The 23,771-nt window shown below is 43.3% G+C and overlaps 1 protein-coding gene across 1 annotated transcript in view; it reads right to left on the bottom strand.

The window, feature by feature from the left end:
• Positions 1–23,771, bottom strand: part of NIPAL2 (NIPA like domain containing 2) — a 144,414-nt gene that overhangs the window by 69,807 nt on the left and 50,836 nt on the right. Inside the window, exon 4 of the mRNA XM_080380125.1 lies at positions 1,887–23,504. Coding sequence (XP_080236251.1) covers positions 1,887–1,991 — 105 coding nt within the window. The 5' untranslated portion in view covers positions 1,992–23,504. The remainder of the gene's footprint in view (positions 1–1,886; positions 23,505–23,771) is intronic.

The following is a 23,771-nucleotide window of genomic DNA, read 5'->3' as shown; positions in this document are numbered from 1 at the left end:
ATAACTCCAATTAAAAAAAACAACAAACCAACCAAACAAACAAAACCCAAAAAACCCCAAACAACCTCAAAAAATGTAATGCCAGCACAAGGAGGCATTATACTACACAGCCACATGGACACAGGCACTTTAACTTCTTCCAGGGAACTGCATGTTTACAGACATAGTTTAAGGCTTACTCTAGTGCCACGGATTTCCCTAAAGCATGTGTCAGATCTGCTGATCTCTGGATGACTCCAGTGCCCACGTGGCACTAGGCAGCTGTGACCCACAGCCATGCCAATCCTGTCACGTCCAGGGGCTCTTGAAAGGGGATCTCACTCTTTCCCCCCTGATGGTTCGTGTGGCTGAAGGGGTTGAAAAATACTCCCCAAAAAGCAATCCACCTCAGCTCTCCTAGGATGCTTCCAGGCAGCTGGGAGCTGGTGCAGTTATGATCTCTTGTAGAGGCAGAAAACAAAGAGCCCTCGGGAGCTGGTGCAGTTGTGATCTCTTGTAGAGGCAGAAAACAAAGAGCTCCTCTTCAAACCGAACCAAGAGGATTAAATGGCCTTAAGAAAAGAAAAAGCCCCATGAAAAAGAAAGAGTTCCTGTTTGAAAACCTGAGACAGAGCTGATCCCCTGAATCACAGCCAGGATTAGCTGGGGATGGAGAGAACAGCTCCTGCTATTTCCAGAAATGTAATATGTGAAAATGGGGGTGCACAAAAGAATTTAACTATTGGGAAAAAGAAGGCTGGCAGCAATACATGACCCATAGTCACCCATTACCTCTCCAAAGCCTCAAGCCAAGTAAATGGAAGTACAGAAAAATCAGTCTTGCTCGAAGATACCAAGCAACACTAAAGAAATTATTCAAGTCTTCCCAGAAAACTACCAGGTTTAAAACATAGCAAGCCTCACACATCGACTCCGAGGAGTACAGGAGCAGGGCTGGGATGTTTTGCATCCCAGTAAACTGCAAGTAAATTTGCAAGTAAACTGATAACCCCACCATGACGTGCAGCTGGGCATCCCCGTGCTGAAGGGGTTCCCTGTTGCTGCCTTCCTCTGGCAGCTCTGCAAGCACTGCCAGCCCTGGGACGCTGACTCCCAAACCCACAGTAACACCTGGCTCCACACTCCCCTTTCCCATAAGAGATCCCAGCTCTAGTCCTGGGAAGCACCGCCACCAGCCAGAAGTCCTGCTGCTCCGGGGAGCCAAGCACAGGAATTCACAGGTTTCCTTCCCTCTGAGAACAAGGGGCTGAGAAATGCCTCCTGCCATCTGGATATCCACCCAGTGGCAAATGCAGAATCCAGAGGGGAGAACTTTGTGGACCTTCCCCGGGCTATGACCTGCTACTGGGCTGCTCACAGAGTAAGGAGAGCAGTTAGTTGCAAGCCATCTTATGCACAATTTATACTGATACCTTGCATCGTAAAAATCAGTTTGTCTCTTATGCAGTGAAAAACAAGAATGTTGAGTATCCTCCCATGCCTCCTAGTTTGTGAGGCAAAAAGCAGGGAAAAGGTACAGGGTTTAATCAATCTCCAGTTCATTTTTATTGTTAGCAGATGCTTCAACTTGCTAGTTCTTGGGGGCTAATTCAGTCTTGCTTTTGCAGTTGCCCAAATACATTGTCAGCACTGACAGCAACAGAAACACTGATGACAAAACCCAGCAATGCTCTAGCACGGAGCAGCACAGCTCTGCCTAGCTCCTGCTCGGAAAGGGCTGCTTGAGGAGGGAAGCCACGGTGAAGAGGGAGTAGATGTCAGCAGCAAACAGATGCTGGAAGGGGACTCTCAGAGGACAGTGGGGAGAGGCTGAAACAACTACCCCTCTCTCCCCGAGCCCACTTGCTCCCACAGCCCCAGCACGGTGCTGCACAGTCGACACTTACCTTGTGTGTGCTGTACCAGGGGCTGGAGAGGGGCCCGCTCCCGTTGCTTGGCCCCCCAAAGGATGTATTCCAGGATGCCCACTCCGAAACGGGGAGAATGCCCATGTGCCCACCCTCAGGCCCTGGCCATGCCACGCACTGTCACAGCAGTGGGGACGGATGGCTGTGGGTAGAGGCAAGCGAGACCAGGATGTGACACTCGTTTCCTGGTGTGGGAAAGGCTGCCGCCACAGGTCACTCCCCACGAAGGTGTGTGTGGCCAAGGGCTGCAGCTGCCAGTGGGCACCAGGACACTCTCAGCTAGGGAGCATTTGTAGCATAGGGGAGGAATGGAAGCTTGACAGAAAATTTTGCTACTTCTCCTCCTTTCCAGGGCATTCAGGTGCCTTTTATTTTCTCTCTCTGACTTCCTCAATGCCCCACCCTGCTCTGAAAAGGCACCCTGGGAATTTAACTCCTTCAAATCAGTGCCTAAATCTAATGGTCAATTATTAATTCCTCGCTGCTAGGTTGCAGGAGTCAGCAGTTGTTGGTCCCACGTGCATATAGTTGCTTGCCTAAATTCTTATTTCTGTCATATATTCTTCACTTTTAAGTATTTCCTGAATAGTTTCTTTGCAGATGTTTCAGGTAACAGGCTCGTTCCCAGGCTGTGGCTTTATCCATTCATTCTGTTAGTTTTGGATTGATCACTTAAGCTGTCTTGGGGAAAACGACAACTAAAAAAGCTCAGTAAAAGGGAGAGTAGGAGCTAGCAAGGTAGGAGCTTGGCAGAATTATATGGGAGACAGAAATAGGCTTCTAGAGAAGCACAGAAAAGAATAATTAAGCCACTGCATCTTCAGGCTCTGGACAAAACTGCTTGCAGTCAAGAGAGCTCGTACTGTACCTTGGAAGTATTGGGTTGTGTTAATTTATCCTGTTGGGCAGCTGGGCTTCAAAATGTCCACAGTCCTGACAATTAGCAGAGCACACAAAGGGTCAGTGGGGAGTTATTCTACTACCTGCTACAGCAGAATTTTCTCCTAATTTTAAGTAGAAGGGGGATTTATTGGCCATTTCCAGTGGGACTACTAGTCCTACCATCAGCAAGACACGTCAAGAGAGAAGAGATCAAGCCAGCATGCAGGAGAGCAGGCTGGGGACTGAGCTTCCACAGGCAAGGAGACACGATACCTAATAGAAATGAGCAGCAGCAAAGCTGACTGCAGAGAGAGAAATGAGGACACAGCCCCTCAGTATGATTAACTTGTTCAAAAATGGAAGGTACACACAATTACAGGAAAGAAACTGAAGTTAAATTAATACTCTCCTACTTGGCTGCATAACCAGTGCCTGCATTAGCCACAAAGATGGTTATTTGAATCCAGCCTAGAAGGTGATACAGGAAGGACAGAAGTGGCAAGGTAGTGCTTCGGTTAGATGATGGTATAACACACCAAAATACAAAACCTTGCCTCATAATAAGAAAAGTTTTGTCACGTGTGTGGCCTAACTTGAAATACCAGTTTCTGTGATCACAGCTCCGATGAGTCCTCTGTAAATACTGGAGTTAGCCACAGCCATGTATACATAGGTACACTGGAAAAAAACAGCTCCAATATTTCACAGCTATGTAAATTGCTGCAGACTATTTTTACAGCATTGCATAATTATTCTCCAGAGTCTAAGCTTACATTAAAAAAAAAAGTTTCTAGGCAATTTGGGTTATGGTTGCAAAAAAACCCTTTAAAGTGGAACTGGAGTGCAAATTGTTGCAGTGATATTTGCCTGGTCTAGTGAGAGCTGAAACAATAGCTCAGAAAGAAGTGTGAATGGACCCATTCTTCTAACTGGAGCGCTAAACTGGAAGTCTGCTGACAATTTAAGTGTCAACATCAGCTACTTCAAGGCAGATCATTTTAGCAGAAACACCAGGCTAATGTTCTTATTTGTCTTCCTCAATTTGCACTTGTTGGATAGCAGATGCTGGGGTGAAGAGGAAAAGCAGCAACTGGTTGTCAAGGGTTGCTGGGCTGAGGAAAGTTCTCCCATTCCTCTGCCTTCTTCACCCACAGTCACCTCTTAGCGAGCTCCAAATGGGGAGCAAAGAGGTCGATACTTCCCTGGGCTGGGGAATTTGGTAGCTAAAGCTGCAGCGGTCCCCACCAGCCTGCCAGAGACCTCATGCAGTACGGTTCTTTTGTCAAAAATGCACAAACTAGTAAGAGATTGAAAAGGAGTTTAAGGGGAGTGGGAGGAGAGGAGAAACCCAAAATATCTCTTGAGGATGGTTGCTGTTGTTTTGCTTCATTCTTGTTGGTTCACTGCCCAAAATACAAATGTGACTGTGGTTTTCTCTTGCATAAGAAAGCTATTGGAACAGGTTTTCTGTGATGTCTATGAGGAGCCCTTGTTGAATTGCTTTTGAAGTTGATCTAGCAGTGACGGATCACTGTTCCACACTGGATCCAGACATGCCCCCTCTGTCTAAAAACACCAGGGGCCCTTATGGAATCCTTTATTTATTAAAAACCTCTGATTGTCTTGCATGTATAAGGGCCCTAAGCTATTCAGATTAATTTAACTTTTCTTTACACTGTAAGTCAGCCCTATTAAGAAAGTAAACAACATTTTAGAAACTATTTCTGCTCGGTTACCACTCTGCATTAGAAAAAACAACTCAGTATGTGCAAGTGTCCCTATACTTGCACATTGCTGTTTTCAGGCTGGAAGTGATGCTGCTGTGATTGGTATAAAGGTATTAAAGCCCTTGGGATTGAACCTTAAAATATTCTGAGAAAATGTCCTGTGAAATGGAAGCAGAAGATGGGAACTGCAGGATGTTTTGACTGAGAATGTTACTTCCAGTTTTCAGTGGTGCTCAGCTGTGCTGCAAGCTTCTGCCCAAAGTCGAGTTCTCTTTGAGGGTCCTCCAAAGCAGGGGTGTCCTCTGCCAGGTGGGCCAGCAGAATAGACTAGAGCCACTAAAAAACATGGCAATATAAGGTGTTTTCAGTGAGCACCACAATACATTAACAAAAGAGCACAGCAGAGATCTGACACTAGAGTCAGGGTCACATCACTGGGGACATGTCCAGAATGCGCCATGTGTGTGTGTTTTTGGTTGTTGTCCTTGTTATACTGTAGGGAATCTGAGGTAACTCAAAAAATACCTCAGGGAAAGTATCTTCAGAAAGGTGACCTGATTTGGTACTGCTGTCTTTGTCTTTACACCTGGGCAAAGGCAACTGAAGTACAGGTTTGTGCCTGGCTGTGGTGGCTGACCCACATCAGAATCAGGACAGGACTGTTTCTCCCTGTGGGCAGTATCTCACTCCCTCTAAGTAGCACACAGCAGGAGGTAGCACCTGTGAAGCTGAATTAAATGCTGCTTGAGTTGGTTTGCTAGAAAATCTCAAGGTTTATTGAACCAAGTAGTCTGCAAGGTGGCAATCTTTGAGTCTTTCCATTCTACTGCCAGTCATTTTGGGGTAGAAGGGACTACACAGCCTGAGAAATTACATCCACCTTCTCTAGTAGTTCCTATCAGGCTTTTAACATGTTGGTTTTTTTCTGAGCTATGGAGACAAAACAGACTATTGTGGGTTTTTAATTGCATGGATTCCCTTCAATGCTGTACCTCTCTTCAATATTTTTTGACCAAGCATGGATCTGTGTTAACAGAAAATGATGTTCCTCCGTTAGGTCACAAGGCTTTGGAGACTGCAATGGCTGCTTTGTCAGCCTCAGGTTCAGATGATCTCCGGCGGTGCTTGATCCATGTGTCTCCCTGAACTCTGGCTTGTCTGATATTGGGACCACATAAATCAAGAGTCATTACGCAGTTTCCTACCTCTAGCTGCTTTAGCGTCCTGCAGTCATCCATGGATAGCTTGACCTAGCACCAGGGTCACTTCATTTCAGGCACTCAATGCACATGTGTGTCTGAAGAGGAAACGGGGACTTTTCATGTTTGCTGGCCCATGTCCCATCACTTGTCTGAGCTTACACTTCATCACTGTATCTGAGAATCTTATCTGAGAAGAGTCCACATCCTTGACTTCTGGGCTCTGGTCACAGTTACCAAGACTCTCTAAGCCAGAAAATGAAAGAGGTTATGGTTTCCTCCTCTGCCAAATAGGAAAACAGCTCTTCCTCCAGTATACCTAGGTGTTCCCACCACCTCAGTGTTCTGCTGTGAGGATATAGCCCAGGTGATGGGAACTTCACTGCTGGGGTCGATAGTCCCAGCTGGGTGACACAGGAGAAAGCTGAAGACCTTGCTTTTACATACTGCTCAGAGGACACAGGTGTTAGTGCCAGATTAGGGCAAAAAGTGCCAAGCCTGGGCAGGATGATTAGACATACTTCTGAGTTAAAGGTCTACAAGCAGACTTGCTGGGTCAGCTCCCATGGTAGGGCTGTACCTGAAGGCCTGAAATTGTGAGCTGGGGAATCTGCCTAGGGTGGGTTGCAGGCGGGGTGTACTGTGTAGTGTTAGCACAGGAGAACTTGTGGAAGATGTGTACAGTCAGTTGATTTTTACAAGCTGCTTTCATCTCCCTTCCCCCAGCAGCTTTAAAAGTCCATGGTGCAACTGTGTGCTACTCCATATGCTATCAATTACAGTCCTGACTGGAACTTGCTTTCCATCTTGAAGTCTACAAATGTATGAAAAACTGGAGTCCTGGAATCAAGATGTACATCACAGACCTTGGAGAAGGCTTTTGTCCTTCCCTTCTGGATAGTGGATCAGTGAGAGATTTGTAGACTTTGGACATTTTCATTTTTGCCTTTTAGACCCTACCAATTTAGGCTTAATCCTGATCCTTTTAAAATCGATGGCAAAATTCCCACTGACTTCAAAAGAGACGTCCCGAGCTCTCAAATACTTTAAAGAACAATTTCAAACAAACAAACCTAAGATGAAGGAGAATTGCATTTTCTCTCTATATTAGGCATGCAACTTATTTTCTCCAAAAAAGTTACCTGGAGAACTAAGCAGCGATGTGTTTTTTATTATTTCTTTAGGAGGTTACAGTACCCAAAGTATATTCTGTACATACTTCTTCATTTAGGAGCCAAACATAGCTATGTAAAGTGAGCAGCTTGTTTACAGTAGGTCCTTACGGTTTGCTATCAAATTAGTGGCAAATCAGGACTGTAGTAAACAGAGGTCAAAGATCAAACCCACAATTTCACATAAAATTCCAGATCATGTACACAAAATTTAAAATGCAAAATCTTCAAATCACAAGACCATCAACTGCTCTTAAAGCTAATCAAAAGCAGGATAAGGACTGGAGGGAATGAAATTTAAACATGATTTAAATCCAAATTTTAATGGAACAGCTACATCATGGGCATCTTTTAAACCATGACAGCATGCTACTTATTCCCACTTGCCATGAAACGAGGTTTTGGTACCTCTCACTCACTATTCATACATGCCATTCTGCTTCTTTTTCTCCAATTTGAAATAAAGATAAAATAAATTACAGAGAAGTGTTATCACTTAAGACTTTACAGTGCCTTTGTTCCTGGTAAAGCCCATGGTTGTTCTGCATCACTCCTTTTTAGTGCAGCGATTCTGCGTGTTCAGCATGGAGAATGGTAAGATGCTGTTTGCTCCATGTTGTGCTGGAACAACAGTGTTTGAACAGTCAGGTCCTCTGGCTGACAGCCCCCTCCTTACTTGGAGGCCAGTGCCCACATAAAGTGTCTTGCAAGAGATCCAGGACCATGCCAGACCCATACCTGTGCATTAGACTAATCCTCAGCCAGAAGTGGTCTGGGAGAAATCCTGTTTCTGGACCCAACTAAGCAAAAATAAGAATGCAGACTCCTTAAAACTAAAACCTATTTGTTTAACCAAGAGTTGGTTACTGAATGCCACCAGATGTCAGCATACACTATATGATTAAAAGCAAGTGTCTAAGACCTCTTGAGAAGTGAGCAGCGATAAAACTGTCTTCTGTCTCACGGAAATGATGTACCGGATCAGCTTTGCTGTGGGAAAAATCATGGCAGGGATTAACTGGAAGAAATTGCCTGTGAAGTTTTTCTTGAATATCTGCTCAATTCTTCCATCCTCGGGGGGTGCCCATCTACCTTCCCTTCACCCCTTCTCCCCATCTGCAGGCCTTTGAGAGGTCTGGATCAGCTCTGTCCCCAGTTTGCACCTCCCTGGGGCTTCCCAGCATGGGTCCAAAGACTTAGATCTTCCTTGAATCCAGGGCAAGGGCAGGGGGGAGCTTGCTGGGGATCCAGAGACCTGCTTTTCATATTCATAGTTATGGAAGATACACCTTGGCTCCAAATACTGCAGCAGTATCTGCTCTGGCTATGTAGGAACATGAGAACTCACCAAGGAGGTGGGCACAGAGTGGTTGGTGATGACTTAGGGAAAAAAAATATGAGTAGCTGGAAAACTGTGGCGTAATTTGGTTTTTTTTTTTCCTGACGTACTCCTTCCCACTGGCAAATGCCACAAAGCCAAAGCTGTCTTTTGGATGACCTAGTTTAATACCTGCTCAAAACAGGTTTTAGACTATTATCTATGTACATGAGGGCTCTGTTTTCTCCTACTGAAATCAATGACACAGATCTTCAGAGTAAGGGCAAACCTTCAGGAACCTTCAGCCAGGCTTCTTCCCTGCCTCTTAGTGCCTGTCTTATGGCAGGACCTGTAATACATGTCCGGTCTGTGTCCTGATGGCTTGAAGATTTAAATTTTGTGCACACGTACACACATTGTACATTTTCCTCTTCCTCCAGCCATGTGCACCTTTTAAAGCAGCTAAAGCAGCAAGGCTTTGCTGTAGCCCTGGCCTGGAGGGCCCTTTTAAAACTGTTCTTGATGAGCTTGTACAGAGCTGAAACTGTTATTCTGCCAGTGTAATTTCTGACCTAAATCTGCCATTGTCCACATGCATGCCAAGAAGTCAGAGAACATTCATCTATCAGAAAGCACAAGTCCAAACCAGTTAGCCAGAGCCCAGGGGACAGCCGAGCAAAATGCCATACAGCTGAGCTTTCCAGCACGTCTTCCTTTTCTCTCTTGGAGATTTAACTCAGTTTTGAGGATTTTGCTGTTTGGCTGGCTTTCTGGACATACAGCAGCTTTGGTTGAAGGTCCAGTACAACAGCTCCAAGTGCACTGGCACCCCTCCAGACTTTGCAGCCGTGGCTACTGTGCTGCAGCAGATAAATTCTGCTGGAGGCACGTGCTGTTGTCACCATGCATGAACACAGCAGATCTAGTGCTTTGGGGCAGCTTCAGAGATTGCACATTCGTAGTGAAGACACAGAAAGCACAGTGCTTCTGGACACTATCAGCACTGTTGCCTATGTGATATCCAGCTGCTTTGCTCCTGCTCAACCAGTCTGGTGTGTCCCAGAGGCATCAGATGTCCACACTAGAGGCACATGTATGCAGACCATCTGTGCAGCAAGCTCACTGCACGTGTGTATGCAGTAACATCATGGAAACTCAAGCAATCCAAGGGCACAAAATCCATCAGGTCTTTCAATCTCATCCACAGCATGAGTTGGAGCAATCTGAGGATGGCTCTCCATAAAGAAGGGCATGTTCTTCCTATGTCTTATGTTAGTGGCCTAGCAGTGCAGCTAGCAGACAAGAAGTGATGAGATTGTCTGGGACGTGTCTGAGTGCCTGTTTAACCTCGTTCTAGCTATGGTTGGGGGAATCTCCCCCTTTTGAAGGGGATAGGGCAGGCACCCCACTTCAAATCAGTGGAATATCCTTACACAGGATTTAGATGCCTATGTGCCTTTGAAGATCTGACCTGTGCCTCAGAAACCTTATTCCACTGAATAGCCCATTGACTTCAGAGGAAGGAAACTGCATATTATAAAATCTGTATTCCAAAACCACAGTGAAACCAGCCCTGGAGCCAGATACTTTATGTATTACAGCCTTGACAACACTTACATATGGTAGCAGTGAACTGAAACAGAGTATGATAAGGTCCGATCTGGATTGGATCTGCTTGGAAAAAAAAAAAAAAAGTGATTTAAAAATAAAAATTATGGTATTTTGGTAAATCCATAAAATCCCTGCAATATTAAACATAAAAACTAAAATAACCTGAGGCAACCTCCAGCATAACTGGACAGAGAGCACACTGGTTTCTTCCCTCCAAGAAATAAATTGTTAACATGAGTATCACATATGTCCGTGTGTGTGTGAGTGCGCTGGGAGCAGGAGAAGAGCTCAGATATGTTTAATAACCAGTCAATTGATATTGCAAACCTTGTATATACACAATACTGCTTGTTAAAATATTTGGAGAATTGGAAACAAGCTTTCTTCACATTACAAAGGACAAAATCTTTTTATGCTTTTGCGTTTTAAATTAAGATTCAATAGGGTTTTTTCCTTAGAAGTTCTGTTTTCATAAATGTACCATTTTGCCTTCTAAGAACAGATAAGATGTCCTGATTATAAACTAGCTTTTATAAATGCCAAAGATCAAAGTCCAATGTTTTTTGCTTTAACTACAGCAATACTCACTATAGTGTTTTGGAAATGCTGCTTTCATCCTTGTAAAACCACCCAAGCAAACAAAACCTATACAGATCTTCAGAGATGGGGATAACATTTTCAAATTATTTGGACAGCACAACGGTAAATAATAATAAATCAAGAACATGGTGATAGATTTCTTTCACAGAGAACATCTTCACTGAGGTGTATTGACACAGATGTTTCCTGAAAGAGCAAGGAGAGATCCCTGAAGCATTTGCTGCAGAAGTGCAGATGTTTGCTGCAGTGAGGAATACTATCATGGTGTAAATAAACAGAGTTTTGCAGGGGTATCTCTTGAGGGAGTATTACCCTTTCTTCAGACAAATGATGGATTTTAAGTACTTCACTGAAAAAGCAGCTGACTTCATTAGTGGAAAAAATACATATTTTTCCTATGATTTGGTGTTTTTCTAGACATAGACAGTTTTGTTAGAATGTATATTCAAGTTCTTAAAAACAATTCATATAGAAAATATCTCCATCAGGGGTGCTCCAGGAGTTTTAACTTTCTTTGGGGAAAGTACTTCTTTTCTTGCCAGAAATTTTGTTCCTTATTTAGAGTCTGTAGAACATTCCTTCCTATATTTATTATATTTTTTACCATATAATAATGATTTTAAGATGAATAGATTATTATTATTTTTTACCTCAGACTGCGTGACAGTGGATGTGTAAGTGTCAACTTACACATGAGGAACTGATCTTTCTTCTGAAAATACCTTTTTTATTATTAGAAAGCCATTTGCGATACAGAGTTTACAGACTGTTTATTATAGTTTTGAACATGATGGAAAGAAAAAAAGAGCAGTATAAATTGAAATCAAGCTATACCAGACAAGGAAACATATTATATAAGGAAAAAGATTTACAGGATTTCAATCAAGAGTGACTTATGTGTGTAACACATGGAGAGGTTTCAGTTTGGTTGTGGATCCTCCAATTCCTCATCCAGTCTTTGAACATGTGGAATAAATGGATTCCACCGAAATCTGAAGCCTGCAAGGTTTTCCTCTGCCCTGTAATACACTCTTTAAATGGAATAGGTTTTGTGGGGTTCTCTTAAAGGTTGGTGATCAAATCGCAGATGCATGCGTGGGTGGGGAGAGCCCATTTTCGGTCCATAGAGTGGAACAGGTTTTTTCAGCTATTAGCAGAGTTTCATGCAGAAACCTACTCATCTCTTTATAAATCAAACGCAGCAATTCCTGTTATTTAAATAAGCATGGCTTAGAGTGTGCACAGCTATCTTCACTTATTGCCATGGTTATACAAACCAGGTTTGTATCCACTAGTTTGCTAGCTCAGGACATGTGTAACTGAAATGTATGACAGAAACCGTGGAGATTTACTTTATAAATAGCTGAGGTACAGAGACAAACTGTAAGTAAGCCAGAGGGGGTTTTAGGTCTTTGACATTTTGAAGAGGTTTTTTTTTCTTTTTTTTTCTTTTTTTTCTTTAGGTTTTGGTTTTATTTCTTCCTAGAGGGAGAGTTAGATTCTCTCTGAGAACTGGTATTTTGGTGTTTGAAGGACATAACAGGTTTCCCTTAACCTTTTACATTGAATGCAATCTGTATTTGCTGTTTCTGTAGTCTTGTCTCATCCCCCTGCCTTTTCTATTTTTATGTTATCCTTCAGGATGAATCTTTTATATGTGTTCATCCTCCCTTTCCCCTCTGTCCTGGGGTATAGGAATGGAAAAGTAGGGATTATGCCATTAAGCCTGTAGTGGAGTTCTGAGGCTGCATTTATTTAACCTGTACAGCTCCTGAGTTTGCTACTTTTGAAAATCCAAATGTAGACAAAGACTACTAAAAAGAAGAAGAAAAAACATTCTAATTGCTTGCTAAAAGTATTGCGGGTTAGCTTGGGAGATGAGCCATCCCAGTGGGCAGGCAGGCACCACACCAGTGCCACAGCCCTTCCCAGTCCAGATATTCATGCCCATCTGTGGTGGCAGGAGGGGAAAGGGATATGGGACACACTGCCTTTCAGCTTTCAGCTGGGCTTGCTGCACGGCAGCTTCTGCTACAGCCTGCTGGGGAGGCTGCTTGGCATGCCACGGAGCTGCACGGTGCAGGGGATGGGCACCGGGGTCAGCAGGCTGCGGTGCTGAACTCCAGCTTTAATTGGTTTTGCAGCGCTGCACAGACATTCAGGTCAAAGCCGTCTAAAATAACCTTGAGCTATTTTTGCCTTACATGTCATTGAATGCGAATTTCCTACTGTTAACAGTCATAACACTGATAAAGCAGCTTGGAAAACGTATGTTAATTTTTTGCAATGTTGCCTTTTTTTTTCTTTTTTTTTTTTTTTTTTTTAATTAAACCTAATAAAAAGCACAACTCAGTTTTGGATCTCCAAATGAACATTTGAATACCCTCCAGCAATGAACGTCTTGCCACAGAAAAGACAGAATGAAGAAATGCAAATTTTTCATTTGAAACATTTCAACGGAAAACATATTTGCCAGGTATTTTAGCTTTTGTACGTCACCCGTCAGCCTCAGGTATGGCTTGCAAGTGTTCCAGTGTAAATACATCAGTGGTTTAAAATAACATGTTGCAAGTATCAAGCTTTTGTAATAAATTAGTTCAGTACCAGTAGCTCAATTTTATGTTGTCAGAAGATGTGAATACAGATTCCTCTAATCCCCAAATTTTCAACAAAGAAGGGTGTATTTGCTGTCTGTTATTGTTAAAAATCTGCAGTCTGGTAGCACCTACATTTCCCCAGCACAGACCAAGACTCCACTGTACAAACATGACAGAATGATAATTCTTTCCCCTAATAATGACTTTCACATGGAGACCAACAGCAACTTCTCTCTGCACTGTGCAGTTTGATTCGATGCTACCAGGTACTGAAAGCAGCTACTTTGAAACTGTGTTAGCTGGCTGCGTGCAGTCAAATTATAAGCAGCTTGTTTGTTTCGGATGCCCCATGTGTAGCATGCTGTCTGGTGGTGCACCCTTGTTTTCCAGCACATGCTGGTGCTGCTGAACCGTCAGAGATAAATTCCTTCCCTTGTAAATGTGGTGTTTATGTGAGCTGCTACTCAGTAACATTGTGTGTGATAGTAACCACAAGGGAAAAAATACACAGGAATTGAAAGGGAGGTGTTCTTGACTTAAGAGAAAGCTCCTCTAGGGATGACTCAAGTATTGTATCCCCGCAAGGCCTAAACTATTGCCTACAGTTAATGCTTCCTATTTATTCAGTAGAGAATAGTGATAGACAAAGACTTTCAAGTGACTAGGGAATAGGATGTGTCCCATCCCTGGAAACGTTCAAGTTCAGATTGAGTGGGGCTCTGAGCAACCTGATCTGGTGGAAGATGTCCCTGCCCAGTGCAGGGGAGTTTGAGCTAGATAACCTTTAGAGGTTGCTCTCAACCCAAAGTATTCTATGATTCTGTGTGTATGAAGCAAGCCCAAGGACTGTGCTGCACCAGAAGAGCCTCTGCACAAAGTGGTTTTCCTGCCACCTCAGAAGTCAAGGACTGTCCCTAATTTACCGTCTTTCAGTGTTTGAAATGTCTCAATTCCAAAGGTAATCCAGCTTTTTTCTGCTCATCTCTCAATTGTCAAATTTCATCCTGGAACAAAAATTGATCCTAAAAAATGGGACTGGTCCTGAGGTTTCACAGATGACTTAGAGTGATCTAACGGGGACTGCTATTGGAAGAAATTGTCCTTTTCTCCAGATCCCTCTTGCCCCAGCCCTGGTTGCATACTCCTCTCATTTCAGCTGTTGCAATCCTACAGCCCTGTGGAAAATCAGAGACATCAGGTGATCTGACTGAAGACTTTTTTTTTACTTTTTGCTTTTTTATTTCTGGTTTAGTTTTATAGCATTTTCTGCTTACAGTTACCCTTATCTTGATGTAAAAATCTCCTACTTCACCCTATAAAATATGCACACACTACAGTATGCAAAAATAACACCTTACTTCAAGTTTGCTTAAGAATCTGGTGTGAGAAGTCCCACGACCACCAGCCCTCACCGAGGCCCTGTGTAAAGTGATGCAGCATGTGCACAGGGTGACTGAAGAGACAGGAGCAGAGAACTGAGTACTTTGGCCTGACCTGGGAATAAATAACCTAATCTGAAATACAACCAACTATCTTTTGGTATTTAACCTTTCCTTATATGTAATTAAACCATAGGCTCCCATTTAAATTTTAAATTAAATGTTCTTGTAGGTGTTATTTTTTTTCTTTCTTTGTAGCTGCCTGACAGCAGGGAGCCAATGAACCCTTGCTTATTGGAGCAACTGAATTTTAAATAGTAGAGCCTCAAAACCTGTGCAATGTTATATTTATCCTTGCCTAAAAGCACTGACTGCCCATTCAGTCACAGAACTGAGCAGACAGCCTGTTAATTGACACTTTCTGTTCTGATCTTGGTTAAAGCCTGCCAAAGTTATTAGGAGAAGAGGGGGGATTTTGCTTGTTTTGAGATGTAAAAAAAATCCAAAGCATGATCTAGTTCTCTGAAGGCCATTAAAAAAAATGAAAGAAAAAACAACCAAAAAAATCTTGCTGGCACATACACCCAGCAAGCAAAACTACACAGCATGCCTGCACCATGCCATTGGAATGATGCTGAGGGCTGGGGCTCAGCCCTGCCCTGGCTGCAGCACCTGCGGCGTGCAGCTGAGTCACCCACTGCCCAAGGAGCTCAGATGGGAGCAGGATCAGCCCAGTCCGCTGATGCTCGGCTTCCCAACAGCTGTCTCACAGGCCTTGTTTATGACGGGAAATTACACTGTGGTAGTCACCAAGAGTCTCCAGCAACATGTTCTAACATGATGTAATTTCCCAGTGTAAACCATCCCACTGGTGTCTCTTTCCAGTTGCAAGGCCAACAAACAACATTCACGTTGGGCTCAGTTGTTAGTCTTGCAAAAGTGTCCAAAGATGCCAGTGTGAGGCAGGTGCAAGCTCTATTCCTGTGTGCTTCAAATCCAATGTAATGCAACTGTAACAAACTCAGGTGAGACTTCACACCTGTTCTGCATGTACAGAGATGCATCAGCTTAGTTATGGCAGCTTTAAATGGATTCCATGAAGCCAGTGCACTTGTTCATATAGAAGGTTGCATCCTGCCTTTCTGGGTGCACCTGTGATTGCTGTCCTCCCCTCTGTTAGCACCAAAGGGGATGCAGCCCCATCCCTCCAAGCAGGCAAGTCCAAATCATCCCAGATGACTTAAAACAGTTAAAATTGCTGTCCTGAACCAATGCTGGGGTTGGGCTACAAAGCACTTCCACCTGCACCCACATGAGCAAGCTATGGGGATGAACGGGACACCTGCCAGGAGCTTCTTTTCCATTAACACAGCTGGATCTTGAATAGGATGTCTGTGCATGCTGAGGAGTGGAATGTTGCACTAAGTACCTTCAGGGGTGAGCAGAGCAAGGGAGAGCCAGGTTCTCAGCTGCAGCATTTGCATGTTGTTACACACACATGTAGTGTGGGCACTCACACAGCCTCACAGCTCTGAGTTACTTTATGATTTGCAAGGTATACACCACAAATACTGGCATTCTCCCTGGCTCTCTAGCTCACCAGTGATTCTTAATGATTTCCTACGGGCAAAAGCAGATACTTCAAAATCACAGAGTTTCAGCTTGACATGCAATTCAACATTTACGCTTGACAAAAAGTCCTCTTGGGACAGCGCAGTGAGGGACAGGGGAGAAGCAGCAACAGGAGAGCACAGAAGGAAAGGGACATGGAAAGTTACATCGATGTACTCAGCGTCTTGCCACACACAGATGCACTTTGCAGGAGGAAAAAACTATTATGGTAGTAGTAATAATAGTACTTTGCAATTGGTATGGTGTGAGGGCTAAAGCAAGTGCTGGCCTCACCCTGTCAGCAGGGAGACCAAGGGATTATCTGATCTGTTTGGTCTCACTCATGACCTTTTTCCTTACATAAAACTCCATTGGCTGCAACTGATTTATAGCCGAGTAAATAAAAGCAGAATCTGTTGTAATTACTTGCTCCTCAAAACCAGAGGAGAATCTAGAGTTAACAGCCTGGTTTAGGATGTTTTTCTCTTTCCTAGCTAATTGATAGGAAGCCAACATTTTCTGTCAGAACAATGTCACAGTAATGTAACAATAAACATTTGTAGAACTGAGCCTTTTCATAAACTCCTTCCAAGCTAGGTGGATCACTGAACACATCCTCAGCACATAAGAGATTAATTTATCCTTCTTTTTCTTTTAGAGTTGGCAAGCAAAGGCACCACAGTATCTCCAGGGACAGCATGGTCCTCAAATGCAGCCATGATCTCAGCTGGCGAATTTAAGAAACCTAAATCACATAGCATTTTATAGGCTCCGCTTGACTTCTACACTTGGATTTCTCACATTTTGCAGCTAGGAGGGGCAATACATTTGTGTTTATGGTGGAAACCCAGAAAACCTGGTTGTAGAAAAGGAAGAAGAAAGGGTGGTGGTTGCTTTGTACTGCTGTCCTGCCCACAACTGCAAGTAAAATGTGTTCTCTTCATGTGTCATATGAATCCGCAGTGACTCCTTGCATCCTACAGGCATCGCCACAGCCTTGTGGTCCTTGGCTCAATGCCTTCAGCTGCAGTCCTGCAATGTTTGCTGGCAGCAAGGAAAGTCCAGCTGTAAGTGCAGGTGTCCCTGTTACCTGCCATGCTGGTGTGCAGGGCTGTGGGAGACTGGCAGCAAACACAGGAGCCACGGGTGGTGTTTCCCTCTCCAAAGGCACTTTGATACTTCAGAGCTGACAGCAATGATCTCCTTCTTCAGCTGGTACCAGCAGGAGAGAAGGTAAATACACACAGAGTGAAAATCACCCATCCGCAAAATCCTAAGTGCTTGAATTACAACTAAACACCTCTGCACAGAAATGAGTTTCCTCTGCAAATAGTGTCTCTCTTCAGACAGCAAATACTGGTTTAACACCATCAGTTCTCACCACAGAGCCACAATTCATTTATATCAGCCAATCAAGTTGTCACAAACCTAGTTCTATCTGGGTGGCAGTTGACAGCCTCTACAGGACCGATAATGTAATCAAACCAGAGAAATTAATAAAAGGAAAAATATTGTCTCTATTTCACCATTACAGCATAATGACAAGGAGAAGGAAGTGCCATTTGTTGCACAGTAGTCAGATTTAATACTGAGATCGTTTGGGATTTTGATGGAAGCTTTTATTTTAATCAATCGCCATCCTTGGAAGAGCGGGTGTTAACTTGCTGAGTAGCTTTAATTGGTATATTAATGTTGAGATCTTTAGCTTGTTTGTAAAATTGCCACCAATTTCTTCAAGCTTACAAAGGAGACAGCAGCAATCCACATGTCCTCCTGTATAAAACCACTGATCTCCTCAAAATTTGTCTGTGTGACTGCAGAGACCTCATTAAAACTGCATGGTGCTGGAGGCTGCGGTGTCCAGGAACAGCCCGCATGCTGAAGGCAGCAAGAGCTGTCTCAGAGTCAAAACAGTGAATTTGTATTTATTTTCTTTTGTTGCTTACTCACTTACTAAGAAGGAGAACATTTGTCACTTGCTCAGTTTTTCCAGCGCTGCACTGTCTCTCCCTTTCTTTCTGCATAGTCTTCAGCCGGGTCACGTAGGATGTACACGCTCTCTCCTACACCCACTTAACTCCCAAGGTCTCTGAAATGCCTACGCCCTTTATATCCACAGGAATGCTTTTTTTTTTTTTTTTTTTTTTTTTTTTTAATAAACTACAGCAGACGCAGAGCCCCACCACACAAAGCAGGGGAGGCAGAAGGTGCAGGCAGTGCATCCTGCTCTGCAGGGCAAGCCTCCTGCATCACCTTCTGGTGAGCCACCCACCGTGCTGACCAGAGCAGCCTCACTGGTGATAACTGCTCCGAAAGCCAAGTTAGCTTTGCTCTGCCTAAGTAAGGATATTTAAGATGCTGTCACGGTAAGCAAACCTGAGGGAGTCAGGGTCATCAACACCGTTAAAATGAAGCTTCGTCTCTTCATCCTGGCAGGGCAGCAGAGCAGCTAAGGTGATGGGGGCACCAGCTCCAGCCCCCTTGCAGCACAGGCAGAGGGCAGGCAGCCCCTTTCCCTCCCCAGGTGGGCACCTGTCCTGCAGCAGCTCTTTCCAGATGCCCCTGCCCTTGTTGCCTTCCACACTGGCATCCTCCTGGCCTGTTGCTATCCTTTGACCCTGTGCTGGGATCGGGGCAGAATAACCTGTCACAGAGCTGTCGTTCAGCAAAGATTTCTTGTGGTGGCCATCGTGCCTCCCCACCAGGAAACAAAACCTTCTGGTAACAAACCTTGCGCTCACTCAGAGTCACGGGAAGGGCCATTTTCTTATCAGTCAATTCCCATTGCTTTCTCAGGGACTCTTGGTATCCTCCATTATGGGACCTTATACATTTATGCTTACTTACGGTTTACATTGTTTCATTTCCTGCTAGCTTCTCCCTAACAGCCTGCTTTGATTTAACTGCATGTGGCCAGGCAGGATATTATCAACCAGGAAAATAGAGAGGCTATTGATATTGATGTACTGATATTTATGAAGAAAACAAAAGGCATATAATTTTCCTCATTCTTTCCTCCTAGAATTTCCAAATACACCTTAACTTATAGCAGTGGCACAGTAAGGAAGAGTCCCAGCACAGAGGGAGAACAAAGCCAGCTTATTGCCCCTTCCCCATCTTTTAGGAAATGGAAATGTGAGAACTTCTGTGATCTTTCATCTAGGTGAAAAGTTAAGGCTAAAGTTTTAGAGGAGTGCCCATTCATTACCTGACACTCTCATTGCCCTCAGGATCTACTAAAATTGGACTACAATCTTGAGTCCTTTCTGCTTCAAAAATTGCCTTATTTTTAGAAAGAGACATTCCTGCATTTATTTTGTCTTTGTGTGATAGATTTTTCCCTTCCCGAGCGTAGGACTTTGTACTTGCCTTTATTGAATTTCACCTAATTGCTTTCAGACCATTTCTTAAATTTATCAAGATCATTTAAAATTCTTCTGGCCCCCAAAGAGCCTGCCAGTGTGGTGGTCATGTGTGAATTTCACAAGCATGTTTGCTCTTCTGTCATTCAAGTCATTCATGAAAATACAGAACGGTACCAGCCCAGGACAAATTTCTATGAATCCTCATGCATGCAGCTATTCCTGTTTGTGAGCAAATCCTTGAGAACTACTTTTTGAGTACCTTTTAAATTACATTTCCCAAGTATTTGTGTGCATCTTCCCTATAGCAGCTTCAGCTAGACCAGACTGCCGAGTTTCTGCATGAGAACATCATACAGAAAAATGCCAAAAATCTTACTAAAGCTGAGATAGATCATATCTACTTCCTCCTTTCCATGATGTCCTTTTCTTTTCAAAAAGGGAAAGTAGATTACTTTGACATGATCTGCTCTTGACAAATCCATGTTCCTATTTCTTTTCGTATTTTTTCAATCTCGGTGCTCCTAAATATATGCATTTATTCTAATAACTTTACATCATTGCACAGCTGCCTAAGTTATATATTTCTAGACCCTTTCTCCACCCCTCTTAAAGACAGGTATTTGATATTGCTGCAGTTCAGAGTCAATTGCTTCTGGTGAGAGATCGCTTTTGATAATTCTTTGGTTCTCCAAGTTTTATTAAGCTTTTCTGCATGAAATGCTTAAGCCACCACAATAAATTAAGCTTTTATATATCTTCCCTGCTTTGTCCTAACACACTGTCCCCTTGTTACTATAAATTACATTGTGCATCTGTTTAAAACTTTTTGTTTTCCAGCCTTTTTGATAGGATTTCCTCACCTTCTACATCAGCTGCATTCCCTGAAACCTTCTTGGTTTGGCTGGATTTTTTTGCAGCTTTTGCTGTTGGCAACAGCTTTGGGGCCTTTAAGTCATTCTCATAGTTACCTCATTCTTACGTTGCAGTTTCTATTCAGCTTAAGAACATGCCTTTGTTTCTCCTTTTTGGATTTCTGGATGAAGAGGAGCTCTTGAGTGCACTCCTCCTGAGGGTAAGAAGTCCAGTAACCCCAACAAAAAGATTCAGCCGAACGTGGGGAGGGTGATGCTCTGAAGAATGGTCTGACACTGCCCACGAGTGAACCTGTTGTGTGGGTGTTTGAACAGGGATGGCGAAGGTGTCGGGACAAGAACAACTTGTTTGTGAGCCTAGTGATGTCTTTTAAAAGTAAAGTTGCATTTTACGATTTCTCCAGTGACCAGGCAGATCTGCAGGAGGCTCCAAGCACCTTCACTAACATTTTTTTCCCCATTCTCCTTGTTAGGAAAATGCAAAACTTTGGCTGGATCAGGGAACTGATCCGGTAGAAACCGAAGCATAATTTAACAGAGCCTTTTCTTTTTATTTTCCACTGATCTGGTTCAGAACAAAACTACACAAAACACTGAGCCAGTGCCACAGAGGCAGCGGTAGCGTAGCTGGAGGCAGGGAACAGCAGGAACCTCTTAAATCCCCTCCCTGGTGGGGACAGGCTTTCCACAGGCTGGCTCTCAAGGGGAGACCAACTTGCAGATCTGAAGTAAGCGCCAGTGAAATGCCATGCAGAGCAGAACTGGTCAGGAATTTTTGCTTTAATTATTTTTCCCCACAAAAAAGTTTACATTGCAACTTTTGGCAGGAACAGGGCAATGGCCAGAAACTTTCTTTTTTAATGTTTTGTAAATAATTGAAACAGGATAGTTCAAGGGGTTTTGGTTCAAAGCCAGCCTTTTTCAATTGCAAGTTAATTTATAATTTTAAAAATATGATATCAACATCAGAGCTATGTCTAGATTATTACCCAGGCTCTGCAGATGAAGGGGACTCTGTGGATTAATGGCCGCTCCCTGAAAAAAAAAAGAAGTGTGGTGCCTTTAGGATGGAATTTCCATCGTCGTCTTCCTTTCTCAGGCACTAAATATTTATCCTTTTTTGAGAAGGAAATGTAGGACAGGCAGGAGTGATTGCTGTGGGCCACAGAATGTGCCAGGGTGAGCTGGATCAGAATTCAGGAGATAAACATGACTTCTCTAGGCTGCACCCTGATGAACTGGGAAACCTTCTGCTATTCAGTCATTTTGAGATGGACAGTAAAAAAAACCTTTAACTTCAGGCAGGGCTGCCTAAACCTGACACACCAAAGAAGTGGACTGAAACAGAATTGATCAGTTGAAGGGGCTGAACAGTAGATCAGCAATTTACCCTTGTAAAAAGTGGATGATAAAAACACAAGGTAGCTATTCTGGTTAACAACATGCTAGATAGGGATAGTGAAGCCTTGCATATGTCCTAAGTAACATCAGATAGCTCAGTTAACTCCTGAGATACGTGCCAGAGAAGTAATGGCAGGGTCTGGCCCTGCTGGAATGCGATGACTTTTAAGATGTATAAAAGTCAAACAAGTTGTTGGTAGTGAAGATATCTTCCCAAGATGTAATCATGGAAAATTCCTTTCAAGAGCTGGTGTTTAGACCTCAGAAAATGCACAGCAAATTGCATTGTGATTTATTTGTCAGTGTCTTTATAGGTTGGGCGTTACTTTACCCCACAGCTGGAGTCAATTTTTAATATTTAAAAGTGGAAAGAAAGCAAAACCTAAACACATACAGATCTGTCTGTTTTAGATTGTACTTTTCCCAAACATTACTGTTTAGAATTGAACCCTGAATAGATTTCTTCAGAGGCCAGCTGGCAACACAGAATTAAAATAACTGGAACTGGGTAGACTATATAGAAAGACCTCCTAAACTGCAGTTAGCTGATCTGGTATTCATAGTCACTCCAGAAATAAATCTAATCTTTCCCTTCTTCTGATAAAGGACATGAAGTTCCACCTTCTTTTTTTTTTTTTTCTTTTAACCTCTGCCTCTTTCTCACCCTTTTTGTCTTCCTCTTTTCCTGCCTTTCTCTTTCTTTCTCTCTTTCTCTCACTCTACCATAGCAAAGCGCTGTACCGAGTAGGTGTGGTACAGTGCATTCTTTAAATACGGTAGTTGCTGGTTACCATGAGAGCCTGCTGAAGAAACAGATAAATAGAGTGAGGTGGCAATGAAGATTTACATCACTTTTGAATCACACACATTCAGAGCAATTAATGGAGAAATAGACGACAAAGAAATTTTCCGGTGCCCATCAGCTTTTACTCAGTTAGCCAGGAAAGGCTAACGAAATAACAGCTGGAGTCAGAAACAGATCCTATTTCAAAGCCCATACTGTACCTACACTAGAAAACTCAGTCTCCTGTGGTTCATGCTCAAGCTTCGTTACAAAGTTGTGCCTGGTTTGCTGCGGCATTAAATGAACTGACAGGCCAGTGCTTAAAGCACTGCTCTGAGGACCAGGATCTGGGAATTTTATTGCCTGTTCTGCCAACAACTTGCCAGGTGATTTCAAAGCTTAGACACAAAAGCAAGTTACCATCATATGCAGATAATCAGACAACAACTAAGCCGCAGTAACTGTCTGTGCATGTGTTTATAACCTTTAAGTCTGCCACTAAAGGCCAGGTAACAACTTAACTTGGTCCACAGAGAAAGACAGTTAAGCTGGATCTGCCATGGGCTGAGAGCAGAAACGCAGACACAGCTCCACTGATACACAGTGAGTTGTTAAGCCTCTGTTACCAGCTCCCGTGTCTAAGTGCTGGAAAAAAATCACTTCGTTTCTTCATATCTCAACTACAAACTGCGATAACATTGCCTGACTCACAAATGTACTGTTACCATAGTCCTTGGTAAGGTCTCAGAGATTCTAGGGTGGGAGGGAGCAATGGAAATGTTTCAGTTGCTTTATTATTACTGTGGATCCACAATACAATGAAACAAAAATCACTAAGACTCTTCCCAACTTCCCTCCTTTTTCTGAGGGAGATGTACCTGTGGAAGAATCATCGTGCCAGCTGCCAGCAGCTTCCAGCTTCTCAGAGCCTCTCTGTGTTATAGTAGGTTACACATGGAAACAAGACCATCTTTGCATGGCATATCGGACTTCACGCACAATTTCAGTCTCCAAGTTGCTGGTGAGTGGCCCTGGCACCCCTGCAGGGAGCCATGGATATGTTTACCAACAAAAGGGCTCTGTAATATGCAACATATGGAGATAGGAAAAACAACTCTAATTGGGAAAGGCACAATCCCATTTGGTAACATTGTTGTACCTCTTAATAGTATTTTATTTATTCTCTCTTCCCTACTGAGTCACGGTGGATGCCAAAAGCCAGGACCACCAAGCAAAGCTGGCTCCTTCCCAAAAATATGCCTTGCCTGAGTGGATTCGCTCTGTGAAGGATTGCAGGGAGATGTTCTCCTTCAAAGATTTTTATATGATTGGAAGGGATGTTGTGA

Source organism: Falco punctatus, assembly GCF_963210335.1.
Source record: "Falco punctatus genome assembly, chromosome: 3".
Taxonomy (NCBI): Eukaryota; Metazoa; Chordata; class Aves; order Falconiformes; family Falconidae; genus Falco; species Falco punctatus.
This window is presented reverse-complemented; position numbering and strand designations above follow the sequence as displayed.